At 38.9% G+C, this 23,245-nt stretch overlaps 1 protein-coding gene across 1 annotated transcript in view; it reads right to left on the bottom strand.

Annotated features, from left to right (window-relative positions):
- Positions 1-3,885: 3,885 nt before the first annotated feature.
- UBA6 (ubiquitin like modifier activating enzyme 6) overlaps positions 3,886-23,245 on the bottom strand; it is a 30,148-nt gene continuing 10,788 nt past the window's right edge. Inside the window, exons 11-32 of the mRNA XM_010304961.2 lie at positions 22,775-22,851; positions 21,067-21,133; positions 20,513-20,656; positions 19,819-19,886; positions 19,463-19,541; positions 19,177-19,257; positions 18,728-18,805; positions 17,242-17,423; positions 16,592-16,697; positions 14,766-14,855; positions 14,575-14,655; positions 13,825-13,953; positions 12,916-12,967; positions 12,747-12,810; positions 11,806-11,875; positions 11,085-11,156; positions 9,761-9,878; positions 8,599-8,792; positions 7,837-7,964; positions 6,946-7,033; positions 6,473-6,567; positions 3,886-4,176 (exon numbers count right to left, since the gene is read on the bottom strand). Of these exons, the coding sequence (XP_010303263.1) occupies positions 4,041-4,176; positions 6,473-6,567; positions 6,946-7,033; positions 7,837-7,964; positions 8,599-8,792; positions 9,761-9,878; positions 11,085-11,156; positions 11,806-11,875; positions 12,747-12,810; positions 12,916-12,967; positions 13,825-13,953; positions 14,575-14,655; positions 14,766-14,855; positions 16,592-16,697; positions 17,242-17,423; positions 18,728-18,805; positions 19,177-19,257; positions 19,463-19,541; positions 19,819-19,886; positions 20,513-20,656; positions 21,067-21,133; positions 22,775-22,851 (2,199 nt within the window). The 3' untranslated portion in view covers positions 3,886-4,040. The remainder of the gene's footprint in view (positions 4,177-6,472; positions 6,568-6,945; positions 7,034-7,836; positions 7,965-8,598; positions 8,793-9,760; positions 9,879-11,084; positions 11,157-11,805; positions 11,876-12,746; positions 12,811-12,915; positions 12,968-13,824; positions 13,954-14,574; positions 14,656-14,765; positions 14,856-16,591; positions 16,698-17,241; positions 17,424-18,727; positions 18,806-19,176; positions 19,258-19,462; positions 19,542-19,818; positions 19,887-20,512; positions 20,657-21,066; positions 21,134-22,774; positions 22,852-23,245) is intronic.

Below are 23,245 nucleotides of genomic sequence, written 5' to 3' on the forward strand. Positions count from 1 at the left end.
CATGAGACATTAGCACTCGCTTTTCATGAAAATACTTAAGATCACTTTGTGAAGATGGTGCTGCTCAGTGTGTATCAGGTTAAGAGTAGTAGCTTTCCCTCAATATGAAATTGAAACTTGTGTGGGAACTTAATACTACTTTATCTCACTTTTGCCACACATAATGATTCACTTGCTAGCAAGACAGTTCTGCTGGGGTTATGAATGCCGTAACTCACAACGTCTTTAAGCGTGAGCCTCAATAGGCTTTCTGAAGCCTGGATAAACACCCACACTAGCTACTTTATCGACCACACAAAAGATACCAAAAGACACATTTACTAAAATAAACTCTCAAAAGCTATCAACCTTTGGACAAAGGTTTAGATTGCTGCACTGCGGTGCAGCAGCGTATGCTTTCTGTAATTGCAAAACAGGAGATAATTACAAAGGATGGATAAATCTTTCAAGTTAATAAGCCCATTGTATTTGTCTGAAATTCAGTTCCTTTCTTCAAACAACTGGTGTACAGCCACATTGTTTCAAAGACACAAGGAAAAATTAAGAACATTAACTTATCTAAAGCCTTTACTGATGTTTGATACAAATCAGACAGATACACAAACTCTCTACCTAGCTCAAACCCACAGTATTTCAGGATGCGAGATGCTGTGATGAGGTGACAGGGTTTCTGCATTCACAGAGGCCCAGCTGGTGCCAGAGTTGTTCTTTCTACGTAGTCATCATTCTTGAATAGCACTTTTTTGTTAGTTTTAGATAGATGTTCACATATTCACCATACACAGGAAAAGGGTGGGGAAAAAAGCTGAAAACGTGTACTTTTTTACTCTTTGTATAGGTAAATAAAGTCCTAAATCCATCAGATGCATCAAAACAGTCTTGTTAACAGTAGCATGATCTTCACACAGAATCCTCACTACTCCTAGCATTAAAGAAACATGGAGATTAACCACAGAGAACAGTTGAGCTGGGTGCTAAATGCCTTGTGTTTTGCATGCACAAACATTCCTGCAGCTATTAAGAATGCGAGATATTAAGGGAAAGCCAGTGTAAATATAAGCAAACTCTGTAAGAAAGCATTTGAGTGAGAAAGATCTTTAATACTGATAGGAAACTTCATCTCTGCAAGTCAACTGCTCTTTCAAAGAATAACATTTATGAAGGAAAGCTATTTAAAGTGTTCTAGTGGAAAGATGGTTCTCCACTGCTGCAGGGAGATACCGCTAGCTCTAGCTGCTCCACAGAAAAAGAGCATCAAACAGTCCTATACACACACAAGCTTTCATTACAATGAAAAAAAAAAAAAAAAAAAGGAAAAAAAGCAGTTCTTAGGTTCCAGGCAGTGCTACGAGCCTCTGCACTGCTAGCACTGGTAGTGACAATGCTGGTCATCTAGAAGACCAGCACCCTGAAATTCACTTGCCCAGTTTGAGCCCTTTTAGCATGATCATGCTGAGCACCTGCTGAGACTTTTGACAAAAAGCAGCAACAGGCTGAGAAACGGGCTGTCTCAAACACAAAGTCACATTGAATCGGCTCACTCCACTCTGCACAACCTTCAGTATAAAGACATTCACTCTCCATATCAGCAATTCAGAAAGTTTTAAAACATGAAAAACAATTTTAATGAGCCACTTGACATGCACAGTTCTTCCATATAAACTCCTCTTTAGATTATTATGTATAAGATTTTTACCTAGGTTAACTTATATCCAGAAAATTTTAAAGGCCTGCTAATAATTATCTAGAACCATTGTGCATTTTCAGTTTTTCCATCAGCAACTGTTTAACTGAGCAGAACCCGCCCATAGAACAGACATCCATCCAACAGATACACACAATAAGAGCAGTATAGAGATACAGCCGTGTCTGTAAATTCTGATCCCTGCCAACCTCAACCTGGACTTTTTGGCAGAGGTCTCACAAAGCTGTATGCGTTGCCATTAATAAAAGCCATTCCGTTAATTATATATGAAAATTTACTTAAAACCCTGAGGACCATCAGATGGCATTCTAGCAAAGTACTGAGACTACTATTTCTATATGCTACTTACTTAGAAAGCATAAGCATGATGTTAACACCGCACTAACGTACCAGAGTGTACTTACTCAGAGTTTCATTTGTTTCCCAGTCTCCAACTGTGAGAGGTGACAGTGCTTTCAACTTGACCTAAAGCTTGAAGTGATCCTTAGCACTAATTAGTGATTTCAGTTAAGAGTTCAGATTGTAATACTGCCACAGTGAAATACATTTTAGTTGTTATTTTACAAGTGGAAACTTACTGTCTCCCAATGTCTTCTCTGCACTCTAAATGTAGTCATCTTTTCTCCTATTTCGAAAAGTTTCTCTAAAATAAGTTCTTAAAAAAACTTAAATAAGTTAGGTAGTTTAAAAAGCAGTATTATTCATCTATAAAGTTATCTCTATAAACTAGACTGACTGTAAAACTGTATGTACACGTTCCAGAAGATATCCTGCACGTAAGACTAAATCCCAAATATTGGAATAATTGTGTTGACTCCAGCTATTCAATTCCATACACCTTGGTGTTCAAGTTCCCAGCCTAATAGCTGTTATTCCTGACTACAACTAACCGAGAAGGGGAGAAAGGAGAGGCAAAACTCCTGACCAATAATGTTCATTAAATGTGAAGATATCCCTAAAGCTTAATAAATTATGATCGAGGATAAATAGCTAAGTAGTCAATAGCTTTTGCAACAGCTGCAGGAGATAATGTGCAATCACAATCTCTAAAGCTTAAACACATTAAAAGGTTTTCCAGTTCATAGGTTTTTATTCTAACCTCACTTCACTCTGTCATCATTGGGAGAAAAAAAAAAAAAAAAAAAAAGAACTACCAGCTCAACTATCCAGTGTTTAAATAGAAGAGAACATAAAAGTGGTGTCACAGATGTTTCTGTGATGCACCTCTGCCTCACCACAGTAGAAAGCTAGTCCTAGCTATAGTATTATTTCTGATCAAGCAGATTCTTTATACTTAGATATCCTAGTAACTGGCTGATCATGATAAAACCCTTGAGTGTTCAGGGCAACTCAGACTTGTGCTGTGGAGGGATGTACAGGATAACCATTTGCTATAAGGAAATGGTACCAAAAGGAGCAGCTGAGGAAACAGTGTTTGCTATGAGTCAACATCCAGAGCTATTTGCCTTTTCCTCCTTTCAAAGTCATCATTTGCTACAGCATTTTTAATTTGGTGAGGGCAGAAAGGCTCAACCACACCAAACATGTCCTCTTTCTTGAAGACAAAGTTTTATTGTTGAAATCGTTAACTCAGCTCTCCAATAGGTTTCCACTTTCCCCATATTGCAGTATTCCCCAAAGAACAGTTTCAGTGCAGGTAATCAACAATTTCAGGTCTCTTGACTTTTTGTGACAATTTACACCTACTCAAGACCTGCCTCCTACTGCTTCCACGTTGAGACTGACGTAAGATAGCGATGCAGTGTGTCAGAGCAGCTAACTGTTCAGAAGAGAGCAGCAACAACACAATAAAGCAGGTCATCTGCTTTTAAGTGGGAGTTTAAATCTTTTTGGTGGATTAAATGTCACGTGTAGATGGCAAGAATGAAATTCTTGTTTGAGAATTAACATATGAAATGGATTTGAGATGTTCTTAGAACACCAGGAGTATAATAAAATGGCAATTTCCCTCCCCCCCCGCTTTCTCTAAGCAGCACCTAATTTGCATATGGGGACCATTTGTTAGGTTCACCATTCTTCTTGCTTTCTTCAGCTCCCCACAAATTAATACAAATCTTGTCTTTAAGGTAAGGACTGTACTAGACATTCCATCTCATGGAATGACCAATCCTCCTTTGAGCAAACAGATTTGAAGAAAACAGGAGAAGATGAAGCATAAATCCAGTTTGTCTTCAGTGCAAAGCCACTGATTTTCACCATTTGTTTTAATTAAGGCTTCACCAAAAAGAAATATATAGTACCATCTTTAATAGCTGAAAATTAGCACACTCCTTTTATAACAAACAGTCCAGGAGTGACTTTTGTGTCTCTACCATCAATTGTCTTCCTGAACAAAGTAGTATCTCACTGGCGGCCCTGGCAAGTCTTCCTCTCCATCAGTCTCTGGAGCAAACGATACTGTCAAATCCACATACTTCTTATCAGCTGATGGTTTCACAAGCTTTTGCATCCTACAAGGAAATGAAGAACAGTTTCTTAACATACCAGAAGGAAGACTGGCAGTGGGAATTCAGGGCCAGGCTATAATGAATTTCACTGCCAGCAATGAAGCCCAACATACTAGAAAACAGATTAAAATGGAGAATAAGCCGCCTTTTCATTTTAACACAAAAGCTGTTCCTCCACCTGAGGTACAGCAAATGGTATTCCATTTTCTTGATAGACTTCGCCTGTTAGTGAGCTCTTACATTGTTGACTAACAAGTGCTCAGTACAAAAGACAAGAGAAAATGGCCAGTTTCAGATGGGATTCCTCACCGATGTAATTTCTCTTTGGTGTCCTACCGAGGCACAAGGCAAAGTTAGCTTTCTGTGCAGGATTTCAGTTAACGAGGAAGATTATTATACATTGTTAGGGAGAACCATTCTCGCGCAGACACTAGATACAGAGTTCTGATGCAAAGTAATTCTACTGGTGTTAAGGTTTGTTAAGTCCTTGAATTTCAAAGGCGAATAGCAATGAGGTGGGAAAAAAAGCCAGGATCTGGGACTTTTTCCTTCATGACCACAACCTGAGTTTAAACTAAGTAAGTGTATCATGTCTTAGTGCAACTTCTCCCCTTTGCTCTCCGCAGTCTCAAAAGCTACAGCTATTGCTTGAAAGTTGCACAGTAAAATACTGAAGTAGAAGGTCATTCAACCTCACTTTCATTACATATCTTTGGGCATCTCAAAATTACTTTCTTGCCAAGTCTGAGCACTAGGTTCATGAGGTTCAAATGCTAGGAGGCTGGGGAAAGAGTCACTCATTTCTATTCCTTACAGGTTACTTAGTGAAGGATTTTCCTTCTGGCTATGTTTTAGCTTGCAGGTCAAAAAGCTGCTTTCTCCAAAGTACTGTTCCCTTGCAAGAGCACAAAGCATTAACTCTTCTCAGCAGAGATAACTGAGGTATATCTGTTTGCATAAGGAAGCTCCAAGCTACAGAGCAAGGCAGATATCTATGTCTCTAAAACTTGCTTTTAAGGAGTATGCTACCAGTCAATGCTGTAATTCTGATATGAAGACAGAGTCTTGCAATACTTGTCATATTACAGCCAAAGATAGATTTTAAACATACAAGCAAGACCAGAGTTTGCTGTGCAAATACATAGCTTGCAAATATATTGCTGTTGAAATATAAAGCTTTGGGGACTGTTTGTACCAGAACACCAAGTTGCTGTAACTACATGGAAAGCTTGAACTAAGTCTTGGGGGAATAAGAAATCCTGATATTCACAAGGCAGCTTCACACCATGCCTCTGACTTCATTACACACCCCACTCATTCAAAATTATTTATACAGCTGTAGGAGAAGGAATACAAACAACTTATTTTGAGATAGACTGTAAATTCACATCTTAGTATGCCAAGCAGTCAAAAGGCAGTACCAACTTAGAGGCTCTTCTCTCCCTGGAAGTTTGAAGTAGCTTGCCATAACACATACTACTTTGCCTGATGTTACTTACTGGCAAATCTTTGAAACAGCACTGATCAATGCATCTCCTTGCTCTAGTAAAGGCTGTGAGCACTGACCAGCACATACTTCACAAGAGCTGCGAGGAGCAAATTTGGAGCTAAAGAAGTTCAATCGACATATAAGGTAGAACTAAGCCTGGGTGAGACCTGGCTGTTACTTTGCAAAGGCTTATCAGTCAAAAACTAATGCCCTGCACACACAGCCTCCCAAACTTCCAGTTTGTTATACCCCAATTTCCTGTCAGTGAGCGGCACTGCAAAGCCTCACGAAGGTCTCATTTTCAAAAGGGCTCAAGTAAACTAGAATCTCAAGGAATTACTATGAACTAAACAGACTTCCAGAAATCTCAATCTGCAACCAATACATTAACTCCTTCCTGAATAAGTGTTCTCATTCTTTCAGAGCTAAGTTGCTAAATATCACCATTAGTTTTAAGCCAGTTTAAAAAGGTTCCATTAGTCTTGCTCTGCTTGAACCAAGGTATATTCTTTCCCCCTCCAAAAAAACCAACTTACTGTCAGACTTCTTTGGGTTTCTCATTCTGGCATTCATCAGTTAGAATAGCATTTTGCAAGTCTCCTGTCCTCACCACAGAAGTTAATTCACTTTCTCTTTTTTTTTTTTCTCTATTCAAAAAGGAAGAAATGACCTTTTTTCTTTCCCAAATACTAATGACTAGCAACTTTGAGAGAAAACATTGCTGTCAGACACACATCCTTATGATACAACCAGTGAACATAATTTGTACATGCACTTGCATACCTCAATCCATTTTCCAGTTATACTTACGTCAGCTTTAATCTTTTAATATGACCTGGCATTACAGGAACATACAGCATTTTGACTCCCTGTACAACCATAGTTGGTTCAATTCCATATTTCTCCTGGAATTCACAAATTAAAATTTATTAAAGGACTAGGACAGCTGCACAAGCCAGCAGATACTACTACTGCTAATACTACAACCAATTATTCAAAACCATAGGATCCCAACCAGAAAACTTGCTCATGCATGGACATAAGTTTTATTAAGATACATTTGAGCCAATCAAATTAACAAAGAATTGGAAAATAGGCTCGGACATGTTTACTTAGAGACATTCCCATTGACATTAATTCTTTCTAGAATTACTCTGGTTTGAACAATAACTTGATTAAAGAAAAAAACAACAACAACAAAACACAACAAAAAAACCCCAAACCAACAACCCAAAACAAGAAAATCCTTTCCTTGTCTTGTATTAACTCAGTAGATAACTTACTCTGACAGCATTTATGAAGTCCAACAAAGTAAAATCCTCTTTCCCATAAATTGTCCACCTGTCCCAGATTGTAAATGATATCCCATTTCTGTTTTTTAAAAAAAAAGGTTGGTTGTTACTCTAGAACATGAACTCAGGCACTTCCCTTAAACATGTATCAGAGAACTGCTGTGTCTTCTAGCAACTTGCTATTTTATATTGAGCAAAAATCTCTTCCCTCTCCACTGCCATTTCTCCAGCTCTCTGACCTGGTTAAGCACAAGACACAGTAAGAACTTTGAGTAAACATGGTATATTGGAATGAACTTAACTGAGTTTTCAGACCTACTGAAAAATAGTTCTTGTATTCACTAAGATGCAGAAGTGTGTCCAGTCTGTGCAAACAGGATGTTTATTAATAACCACACTGCATATCTAACTCATGTAGATTTTCAAAGCCTCACTAGCAATAGCTTCCACTGAAAACAAAACTAAGCCCTTAAAACCACTATTTCTAAAATTAGGACAGAAGAGTATGTGCTGCATTTTCCAAACAGGAAGCTCTTGAGCAATGCATTATGAGACACCCTTACCAGTACTAAGAATATCAATTACACCTTTAGGAGTATGTAGTAAATGGATAATAGAGTTTGACAGCAAGCACTCAGTGATTCATGATCTTCCAAGTTTAAAGAACAACAAAAAAAATAACCTTAAATATCTGTAACATTTAATTGGAGTATGACAATGAATTGTGGTTCAATCATAGTTCTGCTATGCAAGCACATAAGGCCTTTGTTTATCTGGATTTAGTAACTGTACAAACTTGACACTTGTTGTGATGGCTCACCAAGTTCTAAACATAAATTACCAGGTTTCCAAATACCACCCTTCTACCATTATCCTTCCTACCTGATTTCTGTTCTTCTTACTTCAGCAGTTTCTGTAAAGACCATTATGGGAATGGCAAGGTTCAGAAAACAGTTCTTGTATGCATCAGCTGGGTAGCCACCCACAACTTTAACGAGTTCCAGTGCAACCTGCAGTAAATAAGAATCCCATACTTCCATGAAACAAAACACAGGTTTTAGGTACTGTGTTATCAACACTAGTTAAGAGGTCAGCAACTACAGAGTAAGTTGTTAATGAGATCAGCCTTTGTCCAATCAGCAGAGTAAATCACATCTGGAAATACAACCCAGTATGCCACAAATTCTGTTCCTGCTAATGGAAATATTTAAAACATTTGAAAGTGTTCCTAATGTAGGGCTCTTCCAAAATTGTTTAATTAAGACACCTCCACAAAGTATGCAGTTCTGTTGAGGTGCATGGGTGTGAACTACTACAGAACAGATCCTTTCCACTCTTGGCAGTAGCGCTCTGATGGAAGTTAGTATTAATTGCAGAAAACAAACCAAGATGCTGATCTCCAACTCCTCTCTCTGGTCAGCAAAACAGAAATAAAAGCACCGAGGGCTTACCACATCTAGAACCAAGAGCGACCTTTTCTATTGGTATATGAGAAAAGAAGATTATTAACTTTGAAGTAAACCCATTTCTTTAACGAGGCTCTGTCACAGGAGTGTTAATCAATATCCAGACAACAGTAGTTTTAGGCAAGGATCAGTAAGAGAAAGAAATATGCATTTTAAGCATTTTAAAAAGCATACTCACCAGCCCTGATACTGCAGCAGTAGCTGTTGCAATTGCAGGAATAATCTTTCCAGCAATGCGCTTTGTTTTGAACCGATCTGCTGGTTCAATGTTGTACATCTTGGCTCGCAAATTTGATGCTGCTGTTATGAAATCTATATGCCCGTTACTATCGTCATCTTTTTCAAAGGAGATGGGCTTCATTTGCAAGTCATCTGCTCATAAAAAAAAAAAGCAGCAAAAATTATTATTAGAAAACTGAAGATGTCCTAAACATAAGTTATAGGGAACTAGAACCTTAACAAATTAAAAAATTTCACATTCTGGAGCTTGGTGCCTTACTTACAATTTGCTTTCCCATGCTAGAAGTAGAAATACTCCTATCAATACCAGTTGTTAGGAGTGAGTAATGAAAGAAATATCATCAGAACTCCATATAATTTTACTTGTCTTGGAACACCAGGAATAGATTTTGGATAGTCCTGTGGATGTTTCTTTACACCCCACTTCACTATGGCTCCATCCTGTGAGAATTCCCTCTTTTTTCCCTGCTTTGTTTATCTGTAACCATTTCACTATAGACTCAGTAGCATGGGAGACAGAGGTTGACGCTCCTTGGGATGGGTTAGAGCTGAGCTAACCTTTCTCCTCTGTGTTCACAGGCTAAAAACGCACGCATGTAGTTGTTGTCCAACGACCTCTTCATGCGGCCAGGCACAAAAATGGGATTCGAGTATCCTCATTTTAACTTGTCTAGAAGATGCTGAAGAAGTCTCTAACAGCCTTCACAATTTAGGATAATTTCAGATTGATTCCTGTACGTAGTAACTCTCAACCTTCTCATACCTGAATCACTTTCAGTCCATGTGGGATCTAGCCAGCATCCTTTCCTTCCTTACAGTTCAGCTCCCTGCTCTCTGCTCACTGTCATCAGGGTTGTACTTACATGTACAAGTATAACAGAAAACCCTAAAACTTGCAGGAATCTCAGAAGTACAGAAGCATAGGGTAATGTCAAGCAATAAGAACAGTTACCTGCATGGCACTTCAGAAAGCTTTAGATATCTGCTACCTGCTTCTTGCAGAACTACAGAACTACTTTATCCAAAGACCTGAATGTCTTAGTACTGGCAGTGTAATTGCAAGATGTTACTAAGCTATGAAGGTAGTTTGCACTACTCACTTCCCAGAGCTTCGTTGGATAGTATAGACTTCTCCAGCTGGAAAATAGCATTTCTTTCGTCTTCACTGCTGACTGGAATATGATCTGGTTTTCTTGCAGTTTCATCAGTCTGTACAACCTGCAAGTGTGTGCAGTGCTTGGGTAATAAAATACATGAACTTTGTACAGCACAAGTGTGAAGTGTACTAGATTTCCTGTCTTCCTTGCAGTCTTTCCTCCTCAGTTCAAGAGAGACATAGACTTACTGGAGCAAGGCCAGCCAAGGGCCAGAAAGATCATTAAAGGACTGGAGCATCTTTCATAGGAGGAGAAGCTGAGAGCTGGGACAGTTCAGCCTGAAGAAGAGAAGGCTCAGTGGGATCTTATCAATATGTACAAATATCTGATGGGGGGAAAAGTACAGGAGGCAGAGCCAGACCCTTTTCACTGGTGCCCAGTGACACGACAAGGGGGTATGGGCAAAAATTGAAGCACGTAAAATTCCGTAAGAAACAAATACTTCAAAGAAAAAACAAACAAACAAAAAAACAACGAAAACCGTGAGGATGGCTGAACACTGGCACAGGTAGCAGAGAGAAGCTGTGGAGCCTCCATCCTCAGAGATACTCAAAACCCAATGGGACACAGTCCTTGATGACCTGCCCTAGCTGCCCCTACGTGAGCAATGGAGTTGGACTAGGCAGTCTCCAGAGGTCCCTTCCAACCTCAACCGTTCTGTGATTCTGAGTCAAAATATCGGTTCTGTCTCACAAGGCAAGTATTCATGAGACAAGTGTTAACACTGGGCAAGAAAACACGAAAATACCTTGGAATATTTGCTCATTTTAAATGATGACAAATGCTAGCCACTGCATATTAACATTTCAGCTGTTTTGAAGTTAACACTTCAAAAATAAACATGAAAGTAATGACACTTCCTTTACATTACTTAGAAAGAAAGAACAAATTGACACTAGTCTTGGATTGCTTTAAAGTTGCTTATGAGTAAAATTTTACTACTTTTATTAAAAATAGTATAGACTCATAAACTTAAAAAAGCTTGCAGACTTACAATCACACTCATGCACAGAAAATGATGCTACAACAAATCATTTGCAAAAGGCAAAAAACCCCCACGTTTTGCATTTAGCATCTGGTACATATATACCTTAGCTATATCAAGTGAAAGCGGTTCTCTATGCCACACTGTTGTTTCCCCAAAACACATTTTAATTTGTGTTTATTTCTCATCACCATCAATGCAAGAAGTAGTTGGAGATGTGGGGCACTGCTTGTGATTTCTTTTTTTTTTTCTTTAAACTAAATAACTAAATATCACACTTACTTTATTTGAAGGTCTGAATTCTGGTACCTTCACAGCTGAAATAATCTTCAAAATAGTTTCCTCTGACAAATCCTGTTATGGTTTTGAAGAAAAACAATCGTCAATGCAGGAAGGCCCCCACAAAAAGACTGTATATCCAGTAGCATTGCAAAGAATACCAAAACATACCACAAAATCCTACAAATATTCAATGATGTTTCACCGAAAGTGATGTTTTGGTTGCCACAGTGAACAAGAGTGAAGTGCCTAGCACTTGAAAACTGAACAGAACTGAAGTGTAAAAGGTGACTTAAAGAAGATCCAATTAGAAAAGAAAAAAGGGTAACAAGAAAAACAAAGGATAAGCAAACACAGAGGCTGTGAGTAGCAAAAAAATAAAACTCCCAGATTATAGCTAAGACACTTAATTAAAAAAATGCCTTAAAGATATCTTCTTTCAGATCAGTTATTATATTGCACAGGAAATCGGTCCATCAAGATAAAAACTCCTGAGTTCAGCACTTACTGAAAATACCCAACACACTACTCATTTCTTCTCTGGGTTAGGGATTTAAAGAAAGACTAAATGTAAGCAGTTGCTGAACAGCCAGTGCTGAAGGATAGATTACTTCAAGAATCACTTGAATCAGTTCTTGGGAAGAACTGACAACTGGACATCAGGCCAAAACCAAACATGTACATCCAAGTTATGGGATGGGAACACTGTTAAGGTAGGGATTACCTTTTCTGTGAAAGGAACACAGTACACGGTTGCAAACAGTTTTGCTGCACTCACAATGAAACCATAGTGCCTGAAGAAAAGAGGAAGATAATTATTTTTTGTTGTTTTTTTACTTCAGTTGCCCAAAGACTTGCAATCATAGTCAAAGAGGTCTTGAAAATGCACACACAGAAACGGAATTTCCACCCTTCAGCACACACAGTACAAAACAGATGACAGATTTTTAAGGGACTCAGAAGTCCTCCCCAAAACTAAGCAAACTTTGATGAGTGAAGTTATTTAATGAAAACCATGTTTCCTTAACCTCTGCAGTCAAGAAGATAACTACAAATGCTCACATGACATCAGTATGATAATGAAAAGCTTTACCTCAGAAATACTTTGATATTTGCTATGATCTCAGTTTCCACCCTAACTAAAAATGGTGATCCAGATAGTTTCTCAAAGCAGGTGTAGATGTGCAGCAGATAAAGGCTTTTCAGTCCTTCAACTACATCAAAGTTTAAAATTATCTGTAATACCCAAGCCATCTAGATCAGACCCAAATTGTGATGAAGAAGAAAAAGGGTCACTCCACTAGGTCATTTTAGGGAGTCAATTTAATTTGACTCATCCTGCATTTCATGATCTGGGCTGATGAGGGCAGGGAGTATGACAGCAACAACTCAGTAATTCTGTAGTCAGACAATAAATGAAATGAGTCATTCTAAGCCATTTCACATTAGATGTTGTCAGAACTTCCCGCAGCACCCTCCAATCCCATGTCAGTGAAAGTTAAATTACCTGCAGTGAAAGTATGCCACAGCATTAAGACTATGCACTAGTACCTGTCAAGTATCAGTCCAACTTCTTGTGCTATATAGCCATTGCCTTGCACTTTCTGCTGTAGGGTGAGTTTTATAGGATGCTATAAAATGCACCAGTAGCAGTATCATACTTACAAAGGATCATTAAATTCAAACTTCACTGGGAAAGGTGGCCTCTTTGGTGACTGCCAGAACAAACCTGGGAAGATGACAGACTTAAGATGAAATCCTAAGGAATCAGGAACAGCCACGCATAACGTATGCCATGAATTCACAACAGGCACAAAGGGGCATTTGTACTTACTTCCATCTTTTAATCGTGTATCAAGGGGAAATGAATGAAGGAGCTGAAGAGCCTAGAGGAAAAGCCAGAGTAGCTTTAGTAATTTCTCATAAACAGACTGACAAGGCCTCACTAAATTGAGTCCTCTTTTTAGTAATGAAATCTAAGACATCTTTGTCAAGATGGAGAGCTTAAAGACGCAAGTACTACTAGACAGTGATTGTCTGTTCATTCACAGCACGAAGAATCACCTCATCTGTCCAAAGTCCAAGCAAGACACTTAATTCAACAAGCAAAGCGTTCCCCCCACCCTGCTGTCACTTTAGGATCCTTGCATACCAATCCATAACTGGGAATGCAATGTTTTCTCAATGTGACAACCACCACCATGGCTTCCATACACACAGATATGATATGTTTATTAATACACAACATCATGATCACATCTTTCTGACAAAATTACACAGATGCACACACTTTAAGCAACACTGTGGACCAGATTCTCAGAATGACTGCTTCTTATTTCAGCCAAGCTTTCTGTGACATCTTTAAGAAAAATCAGGGATATGAAAATGAGTTCAGTAACAAAAGTTTAGTGAGGGAAACAAAAAGCCACTGTCTTTTTCTAAAAGACATCTGATAGTCCTGCTGCTCTAGAAAAAACACAATACCTAGTCAGCTGGAAAAACACCAAGAAAACTGCATGGAGACTACTGAACGGAGCCACCAGGAGTGAATTAATAAACCAGACTTAAAAGAACTACAGTAGAAAGAGGAAAAGATGCAGCATTTTTAAGTTTCAAGGACAGTTTGTATTTTTATGAAGAGATGGAAGTGAGTGCAAAGACTTGGACACCTAGTTATTACGGCTACCAAGTTTTCCAAAATCCTCATCAGTCTAGCACCACCTCATTTCCAGGTCTTACCCACCTTATGGCTAAAGTACTTCTCAAATTTTACTCTTGCCAGTTCCACACACTGCGTCCAACTTCGGGGTCTTCTACTGAGTGTTTTAATAACATGAAAACAGCCTTCTAAGCTCTCCCCTGATTTTATTCTCTAGATAGAAAAGGAAATATTAAAATGTTAAAACAGACAAGATTCCTCCCAGTCCAGTCAACTGGTAAATGTTTTTAGTAAGTTATGGGCAAAAGGACAGAAAGGGTCACTTTGGGAAATACTATCTTTTACGTGATCCTCTCCATTGGGTTTCTCCCCAGGTGCTGTGGTCTACTTGATTTACTTCCACTCAGTCCTATGGACCATAGGCCATTAGAGACTCACAAGAAAAAAATACTAATCAATTGAGTCTAATTTATTTACATAGTTGAATTCACTCAAAACTAAGTCTTCCCTTCATTTTTCTCAGCTGGATGCACATGAGCGTGACATCTACTATACACTTGCTAGCAGTACCTTAGTATTTCTGGTATTTCTACATCATGGATAGAGCACACATGAGCTAGAGAAGCAGCCCATGCATGAGACTTATCTGCTTAATTATGAGACACACCAGAAATACTGTTCCTATGAAAGATGAGCTAATGACTTGGCCAAATACATATTCAGGTTTTCTGAATAAAGTCAGAAAAGAACCAAATCTCACTGAACTTAAATAGAAACAAAATCCATAAAGCATTAATTTAAACCCTGTATTTTACCCTGGCAACACTCCCCTACCTGTAAAACTTCTTCTGCAGACAGATAGGTTTGCCAGAACTTGTTAAACAACGAAGGCTTGTGAGAAAATGAACTTTCAAACTAGAAAATAAAGAGAACAAATATGGCATTTTGCAAGAAGGGTATCATATCCTCCACCTTTCCAAATACACATTAAGTTATGCTGAGCGCCAGTAAGCTTATTCCCTTACCTTATCCCTTGCCCACTGTATCGTATGCTCAATGGCAGCTGGGAAAGACTTCAAGGTGCAAAAAGGTATTTCTTCTTCTGGTGGATCCCGCTTTAATTAAGGAGAGTTGCATGTAAATGTAGTCTTATTAAAGTTTATTACTAATAACAGCACCAAGAATTTCTAAACTATGTAAGATTAAAACCTCCACTGTTATAAAATACAAGGTGGCTTATTTATGCTTAGAACAAAATTTGTTCTATGAACACTAAGGTATCACTTCCTGTTTATGAAGAATAGTCTAAACTCAACACTAGAAAGTAAAACTGAAACACAAACAACAGAAGAAATTGCCAGCCAGCTTTTCCAAGATGTGCAGTTCGCATTCACATACACTCTCAAAGGAAATATACCCTTTCACTCAAGGCCAGAAAGACTTCTTAGCAAGACCGTTAGAATGCTCAAAATCCTGTCTCTGTCCACATAGCACCATTTCACAGTGTTCTCAAACAGTGAATTTCTACCTTGTAAAGGCAGTTTCATAAGAACTTAAGCAGAGGGATACTGCAAGAGTTTGAAGGTTCATTTTCCCCTTCCCCACTGAAACAGAACTGTTATGTATGCTTGTAGAAACTGGCAGAGTAATTCCTACTACAGAGGCTTGTGTACCAGCCTGTGGAGGTGATATTCACCAAGAACACAATAAGCAGGCAGAAAGCAGTTCTAAAACAAACCCACAAGTACAAAACCAGTTTGCAATGCATTGTGGGACTAGAATCTTATTTATAGAATCAGAGAAACGTTTTCATTGGAAAAAACCTTTAAGATCATCAAGTTGACCACTAAACCATGTCCCTAAGCACCACACATACACGTCTTTTAAATACCTCCAGGGATGGTGACTCAATCACTTCCCTGGGCAGCCTGTTCCAGTGATTCACAACCCCCTCCATGAAGAAATTTTTCCTAACATCCAATCTAAACCTTCTCTGGCACAACTTGAGGCCATTTCCTCTTGTCCTATCACTTGTTACTTGGGAGAAGAGACCAACACCCACCTGGCTACAACCTCCTTTCAGGGAGCTGTAGAGAGCCATAAGGTCTCCCCTCAGCCTCCTTTTCTCCAGGCTAAACAACCCCAGTTCCCTCAGCCGCTCCTCATCAGACCTGTGCTCCAGACCCTTCACCAGCTTCGTTGCCCTTCTCTGGACACGCTCCAGCACCTCCATGTCCTTCTTACAGTGAAGGGCCCGAAACTGAGCACTGCACTCGAGGTGCAAGCTCACCAGTGCTGAGTACAGGGGGACAATCTCTCCCCTAGTCCTGCTGGCCACACCATTTCTGATACAAGCCAGGATGCTGTTGGCCTTCTTGGCCACCTGGGCACACTGCTGGCTCATATTCAGCTGGTTGTTGACCAACACCCCCAGGTCCTTTTATATCAGGCAGCTTTCCAGCCACTCCCCTGCAAGCCCTTAGCATTGCAAGGGATGCTTTAGAAGGGAGTTTTCAAGGAGGAAAAAAAAATAATTTAGTCCCTTGGAAGCACTTCAGAATTAGGACTTTTTCCAAAGCTTGTGTTTCATGATTTATATAGTAGTTGCTTTTAATTATTGGCCTAGTTGTAATCATCAGCTAGGTAGCAGACATGGTATCTCCAGTCTGCTCAAATTTTATTTCCTGTGAGCTTTTTTTCAGAAACCAAGGAAGTAATTATTTCCTAATAGTACTGATCTACAGCAACTCAAACAGGCCACTTATTTTAGACAGATACATAAACAATTAAAGAATCAGAGGGCTTTATGAGACTAGCTACAGAAGGTAAGTGATGGTCTTAAAACACTTACATGACTATTGTAGGACTCTGTCAGATGAGGCACAATAACTTCCGTGTGTCCTTTTGTTCCCATAGTTCCAGAGTCTATAAGAGGACGCAGGTTTGCTACACAACGACTGACATGGAAAGACACAGACTATTAGAATACGGTGTAATCACTACACTCTTGCCTTGCAGAAATTACCAGAGCATAACCAGAATTGACTCTAGGCACTTTCAGAAGAGTGGAAAGCTTGCACCAAACTCGGGAAAAGAAAAGATTAAATAAGAAGAGCTATTTCAACTTAGATCAGGATACCATAAACCTGAGCCTACCTGGGTTAGGAGCATTAGTAATTCTTTTTAAATATAAAGATCCCTACTTATAAATTTAAATACATATTCTTACACATAAATAACTCAACTGTAAGACTGCCACAGTATTCTCTCTGCTGCTCTCTGCTATGTGAACAGTAGCAGCCACACAACAGCAGAATTGGTTTCCACCATGAGTATAAACCCCTTCCTCCCTGCAGCCAGCATCCCTATAAAGGAGAAAGATAAATCTGTGCAATTTGCTATCAGATCTTATAAGCAGTTGCAGACCAGGAAGATTAAGAATAGAAAAGCAGAGTTCACATAAGTGTGAAAAGTAGCCCTCGCTTCCTTTCCACAACCTACCTATCAATGTATCTCCTTGCCTCAACATTGTCCAAAGCGGTCACAATCACATCCTGCTTGGTATAGAATTCATCGCTGTAAGTGTTCTCAGTGGCTGGACAAACTTTATTAATATATGAGTCTATCTTTAAGTAAGGATTGATGTTCAGAGTTGCTTCTGCTGCAGTATAGCTTTTAGGTTTCTGAAAGTATAAATACATATCTACATCAACAATATTCAGATAAAGAACATCTGGAACACACAAGTATTGACTTCATTTGCTGATCAGATAACAATTCACTGACAGAAATGGTAGTATGCAAAACATACAACAAAGTAAATTCTTTAATCATATACCTCCCTCACTAATAAATATTTTATTAATCTAGTTTTATTTTGAGTTTAAAGTAGTTTATCAGAGACCACAAGGTGAAAGTGCTTAAATGGTGCAGAAGTGTATCGAGTAACTGAAACTGATGCCACGTGCTGCTTCTCAATGCTCACAAAACCCCAGAAGAAAGGAGCAGTCCACGACTGTCAGAGGATAAACCCTGTAGTTATTGTGACTATGTCTATGCAGCATAGACATCAAACACCTGTGAATAATCACATTACTGCAAGGCACTCCACACAATGCCGATTTCTGAAGTTAAAGTGAAATACAGTTCTTAACCTACCTGACACTTCTAACTATACTAGCTTCAATTATCTAGGGATCAGCTCTTAGAACAGTGGAACTCAAGACTGGGGCTTCTGAAAGCTTGCAGAGTTCACCTTCCATTTATCTGTCCATCCAAAATGTAATTTGCTCCCAGATTTACTAGATGTGAACAGGAGGCAGAAAATCCAGCCGCTGGATTTTGGGCAAGGGAATGCCTTTTCCCCACTGCTGTCAAGATCTGAGCTACCTTTTATTTTGTGCTGTTTGCAAGTACAGGGATATTCTCTCTGCTTCTATGGAATTAACAGTTTCTGTATCACACATTTACTGAACGTACATGGGTTTCTACCATGCTATTTACCAGCTTAATGAAGACTGAATTAAGTCATAAGATAGCAAGTTTGGTCAAGTGCCATTAGCAGTAGCTCTTCTATTGAGAACACTTCTGCCAGTGCTGTCTATTTTTTGTTGTTCTGTTTTATTCTCCCTGAATTTCAATGGTATATTTCCACATAAACAGAAAAAGCATTTCTGGCATATTAACCCATGGCAGCTTCTTATGCAACACAGCATTCCTCAACCAATTCTCAAGTTTGAGAGATATCGTTAGTCAGACACCAGTACAAATTATTATCAGACCAACCAATTTTACTCAACTGATACTAGTGCTAAGTGGGATGCCAACATGGTTCTAGGTACTGTTTTAAAAGATATTGGACTTCAGAAAAGACTTAAAGGCTGTAATGGACAGAAGTATGTACACTCACAAGTTCAGCTCTCGGTGGGGACACAGGACAGGGAAACAGAACAATCATCCAGAAAGTTTATTGAACAAGAAAGCCTACCTGTATGTGATGAGGTCGAAAAAGAAACTGCCTGTTCAGGTTGGATTTCTCTATCAAGTCTGGATCTGTAATTGTAACCTAAGTCAGAAGGGGCAAAAGCAACAGCTGAAGTTACAACTTAAGTGTAGCACTGAGCAATAATCTTGATGAAATCTCTACAGAAACTTGTCAAAACAAAGCACTCCTGTTGGCAACCACTGTGGTTAACAGTTCTGCCTATACTGACTGATTGAAATTTGTTTTAAAAAATCAAAATACAGCAAGACTGCTCCAAGTGTGTTCTGCTTCTAATTGCACACTACTTCCACTCTGTGCTGAGGCCATTTTATCCTCTACGCAGAGATCAACCTGAAATAAGGCTTAGATTTTTAACTTTTTAAAGTAGTCTAATTATTTAATTATTCCTCGTTACATTACTTTTTAATAAGTGAGGTTTACAGATGACTTACTAATCCTTTGTCCTGCCCAGTACCGACACCAAGAAGTGCGAAGTTTTTTAGCATTTCACAGCCTATCGCTCCACAGCCAACCTAAAGAAAATAACATTTTTAGAGTCAGAAAGATAAGTGAAAACCACGAGGACAAGTATAGTACACAAGTCTCATTACAACTGTGGATCATTTATTCTGCAGTGGCACACATCATCAGGGCTGCTCTCATTATTTTGAACACAGTGGACATTTGCTGTACCGACAAAGCCTTTGCAAAAAGTGTAACAGTGTCAGTCATACTCACCAAGAAAACGTTCAAATCATGCAGCTTCTGGCACAGAGTCTCTCCAATACAAGCCCTCAAGGCATCATACCTATCTCCCCTATGTAGGCATAGGGGAAAAAAAACCAAAAGACGAGTAAGTTGCCATTTATCACGGTAGTATCACTGATGCCAAACTGCACTTTGACATGTACTAAGAAAATCAGACCAAGTCCCCTGGAGTTCCTAGTCCTCCCATGCACAAATAGGACACACATTCTCAACCTCAAACCTGTCCCTCCAGCAAATGGCAATGAACTAATTTTAAAAGACATCATCTGTGCCTGCTTTCAACTCAGATGTGAACAGCACATAAAACAGCAGATAGTTATATTTACCGTGGCAGAAATTCTTCAGAGCCCATCTTTTCTAGAGGTGTTACAATGTCCAACATATCTATATATAGCTGTAAAAAATAAAAAAAAAACAAACCCAAACCAAAACAATAAAAACCTGTGAAAAATATTCATGTTATTTTCATTTAAAAACCAAAGTAAATATTTTCTATGTACAGAGTCTAGAAATTTAGAAGCACAAAGTTTTTACTGTCAATGGAAGACTATACAGCATTCAGCTCCCTACAGTGCACTTTATAATTTTAGTGGACAGGAAAAAGCACTTTTGACTTCTGACAGGCATGTTACTGCCCCAGCCCCAAATTAGACTGTGAAGTTTTTTAATCTAACTTTATTCTGACACATATCCTGAGAGTCTGAAAACACTGCTCTTGTGTACAGTAGCTTAAACTGGCATCTGGACTATATCACACCTTTGCAGCCATGCACTGACAGGCCAATGCTCTCCTTGCTTGTGGGAAAAAAGAATGTGATGTCTGAACCCCAAATACAAAAATTTTAACTAAAACTGGCTGCATTTTTCTTGTACACATAAAACCATTCTATTTTTTCCTAAATTCATTCTCAAGTCTTTTATTTTTTTTCTTCCCCTGTTCAGGCTATTTTGATCATACAGCATTTATATATTCATAACATCACTGTCAAAATAAAGATCCAAAACCAAAGACAGCCTTACCCACTGCTGCAACGGAGAAAATTTTCCTGTTACTGCTTTCAAGACTTCCTGGCTAGCAACACCACCCACTGCTGCAGCCAGAGGAGCTAGAAATCCCTGAGCAGTCCTAGACAGCCATTTCACTACATGTCCATTCACCTGAGGCTGAAAAATAAGACATAATAACAACAGATTTATCCCTTCAATCGAGCAAGTCAGTGCTTGACAGTCTCACAGATGATTGTTCTTCAGTAAAAGACAAATTATTTCACTCTGACTAGCAAAAAGGTTTCCAGCCAAAACAGATCCACTGTATACCCTGTACTTGTGATATGCATTTATCTAAAAGCTGGATTCATATAGTCACAGGATTCAGCCTTCATGTCAGATGAACATTCGGTTGAACCCATGCTGAAACACCATTCTGTCTCTTCGCGTGGACTTCAGAAGGCCAGCTGATCCATCTAAAGATGGATACAAAGACCAGAACAAAGACCAACAACTAAAGCATGACCTTTAGGCAAGTAAATGAGCGCATCAAAAATGACTCATAATGATAATGATTCCTTACTCACTTTGTTTTCCAGTGTTTCACTTATAGACATGGCTATTTTCAGCATTTCCTCAGCATCTTGAAGGCATCTAAACACCAGGGTAGAAACAATAATGATCACAAACATTCCAGAGTCCTTCTAGAAACACAGTCAATGGAGAAAAAAGCACTGGATGCAGTGGGAAGAGTTTGGAAATTTATATTGGCTTTAACAGTGAGCATTAAAGATGCACTTCTATGTTACAGTTAGCTCAAGAACAGAAGTCTCAGTGGAGAAGCCCAGGTGCAACTCCAGCCCTAAGACTTATACTTTTCTTTTTTTATAGTTTTTTTCTCGTCTAATTCAAAATTATGCACATCAGGAACTACAGGTGAAAAAAAAATACTGAAAAACAAATCCTTCAGGCCTTTTGTTTTTTTAAATCCGTAAGCTACAGGCTAATGCAGGAATCACTGAAACGACTTTTCCATATTAATCCCACAATATGAAAAAACTTCCTCCAGGTGCATTTTCTGTCTACCTGGATCCAGAAAGTGCCATTACTATATTGGGAAAGCCCTGTTACAAACCCAGACATGCCTTAGGTAACATTTTTCATCTAGATTTCAACTCTTCATTTCTATGTCATCTATTAAATACTGGAAAGACAAGGTACCATGCTGCACATCAGACCAGTAACTACAATAAAAGGAGAGACGTGTCTGTGTGGTGGTGCAACTCCCCTCTCTTGAGCCGCTCAGTACTTGGTGCAATTTCTCCCCCCTTTTCTGGGCCACATACCTGAGCAGCAGGCCAGAGAGTTAAGATGCCCCCTTGACGTGCCTGGTTCTTGCTTCTTTGGTAATGGGAATGGCCTGGTACATCTGTGCTTGAACCATGATATTCTTGCTCCCTTATTGCTTGGGAACAATAATGATAATAAATCACCTCATGACAACCTGGTGCTCCTGTATGTAAGCTGTGGCCCAAAAGGGGGAGATGCCAGAAAAGTTCTGAGTCTGCACAAGTGGTGGAGAGTACCAGAGTATTTCGCCATCCAAGCTGGGTCAAAGTGGAAAAGTACCTGACAAAAGTCAATTATCTTGGATCCTATAAATAGTGATTCTAAGTGAGACCCTTTGATCTCTCCTGGATCACAGTAGGCTGTGACCAGCATCTCCCTTGAGCTGGGATGCCTCTCAGGCACAAACCTCTCGAGAATCATCCACCGACGGAAGGCCAGGACAAAGCCAGCATTCTCAACTATTGCCTCTTGAGGATGCTGATGCATTGTAAGTATTTACTCCAAACTCAAAGAGGGAAATTTTAACTATAAGTTAGCTTATTTCATCCACCTCTCTACTTATATATGTGTTTAAATATACACATTTGCATTTATGAGTGTGGGTGGCATATATCACTGGGCCCAAGTATTTCTGTTTGTACCTCTATGTTTTATGTTTACATATATATATATACACACACTTCAATTTAAGATACCTTATCATAAGTTAGTGTGAATCTTGTCATCTTTCAATCTGTAATTAAGTCACTGTTTTGATCATAATATATTTTACTGAATTACTTGTAAATCTTTAAATTGTCAATCATTGAGTGCTACTAAAATTCAACCTTTGATTTAACTCATCCTATTAATAAATTTTGAATTGACTAAATCGTAACCATGTCAAACACCTTCCTCTGCGACGGTGTGATTCAAAGCTTAGCAAACACAAAACTGCTGCATTACCCAATGTTTGGTCCGCGACCAAAGTTCTCCTGGAAGTGGTTCAAGGCAAGCATGGCAACATGGATCTGCAAAGGTGCCTGTTAAGACAACAATAGCTGTTGTTCAGTTATAAAGTCAAGAAAATGGAAAGAAACAAAAGCAACTATTTGAACTCTTCTGTTAACATTTTACTTCCTTGTCTCTGAACCATACGACTCAAAAAAGTTTTTAAATAGCTTTAAAAAGTGAATTCGAAATATCTTACACTAACGGTTTTACAAAGTGGGATTCTGAGGTATGACTCAGTAGTAATGCAATACCCTTCACACACATTCAGCACCCACTTCAACTAAGTCCAACTAAAAAGTCCCCAAAATAATTTAATGCTGAAATTGGAAAATGCAGTAATCTTCTTTTAACTAGACACTAGAATGCACTGCATTTTGCCAAACATCAATAGCAAAGCCCAGCATTAAGGGTCAAAATTGGAAA

Source organism: Balearica regulorum, chromosome 4, assembly GCF_011004875.1.
Source record: "Balearica regulorum gibbericeps isolate bBalReg1 chromosome 4, bBalReg1.pri, whole genome shotgun sequence".
NCBI classification, from domain to species: domain Eukaryota; kingdom Metazoa; phylum Chordata; class Aves; order Gruiformes; family Gruidae; genus Balearica; species Balearica regulorum.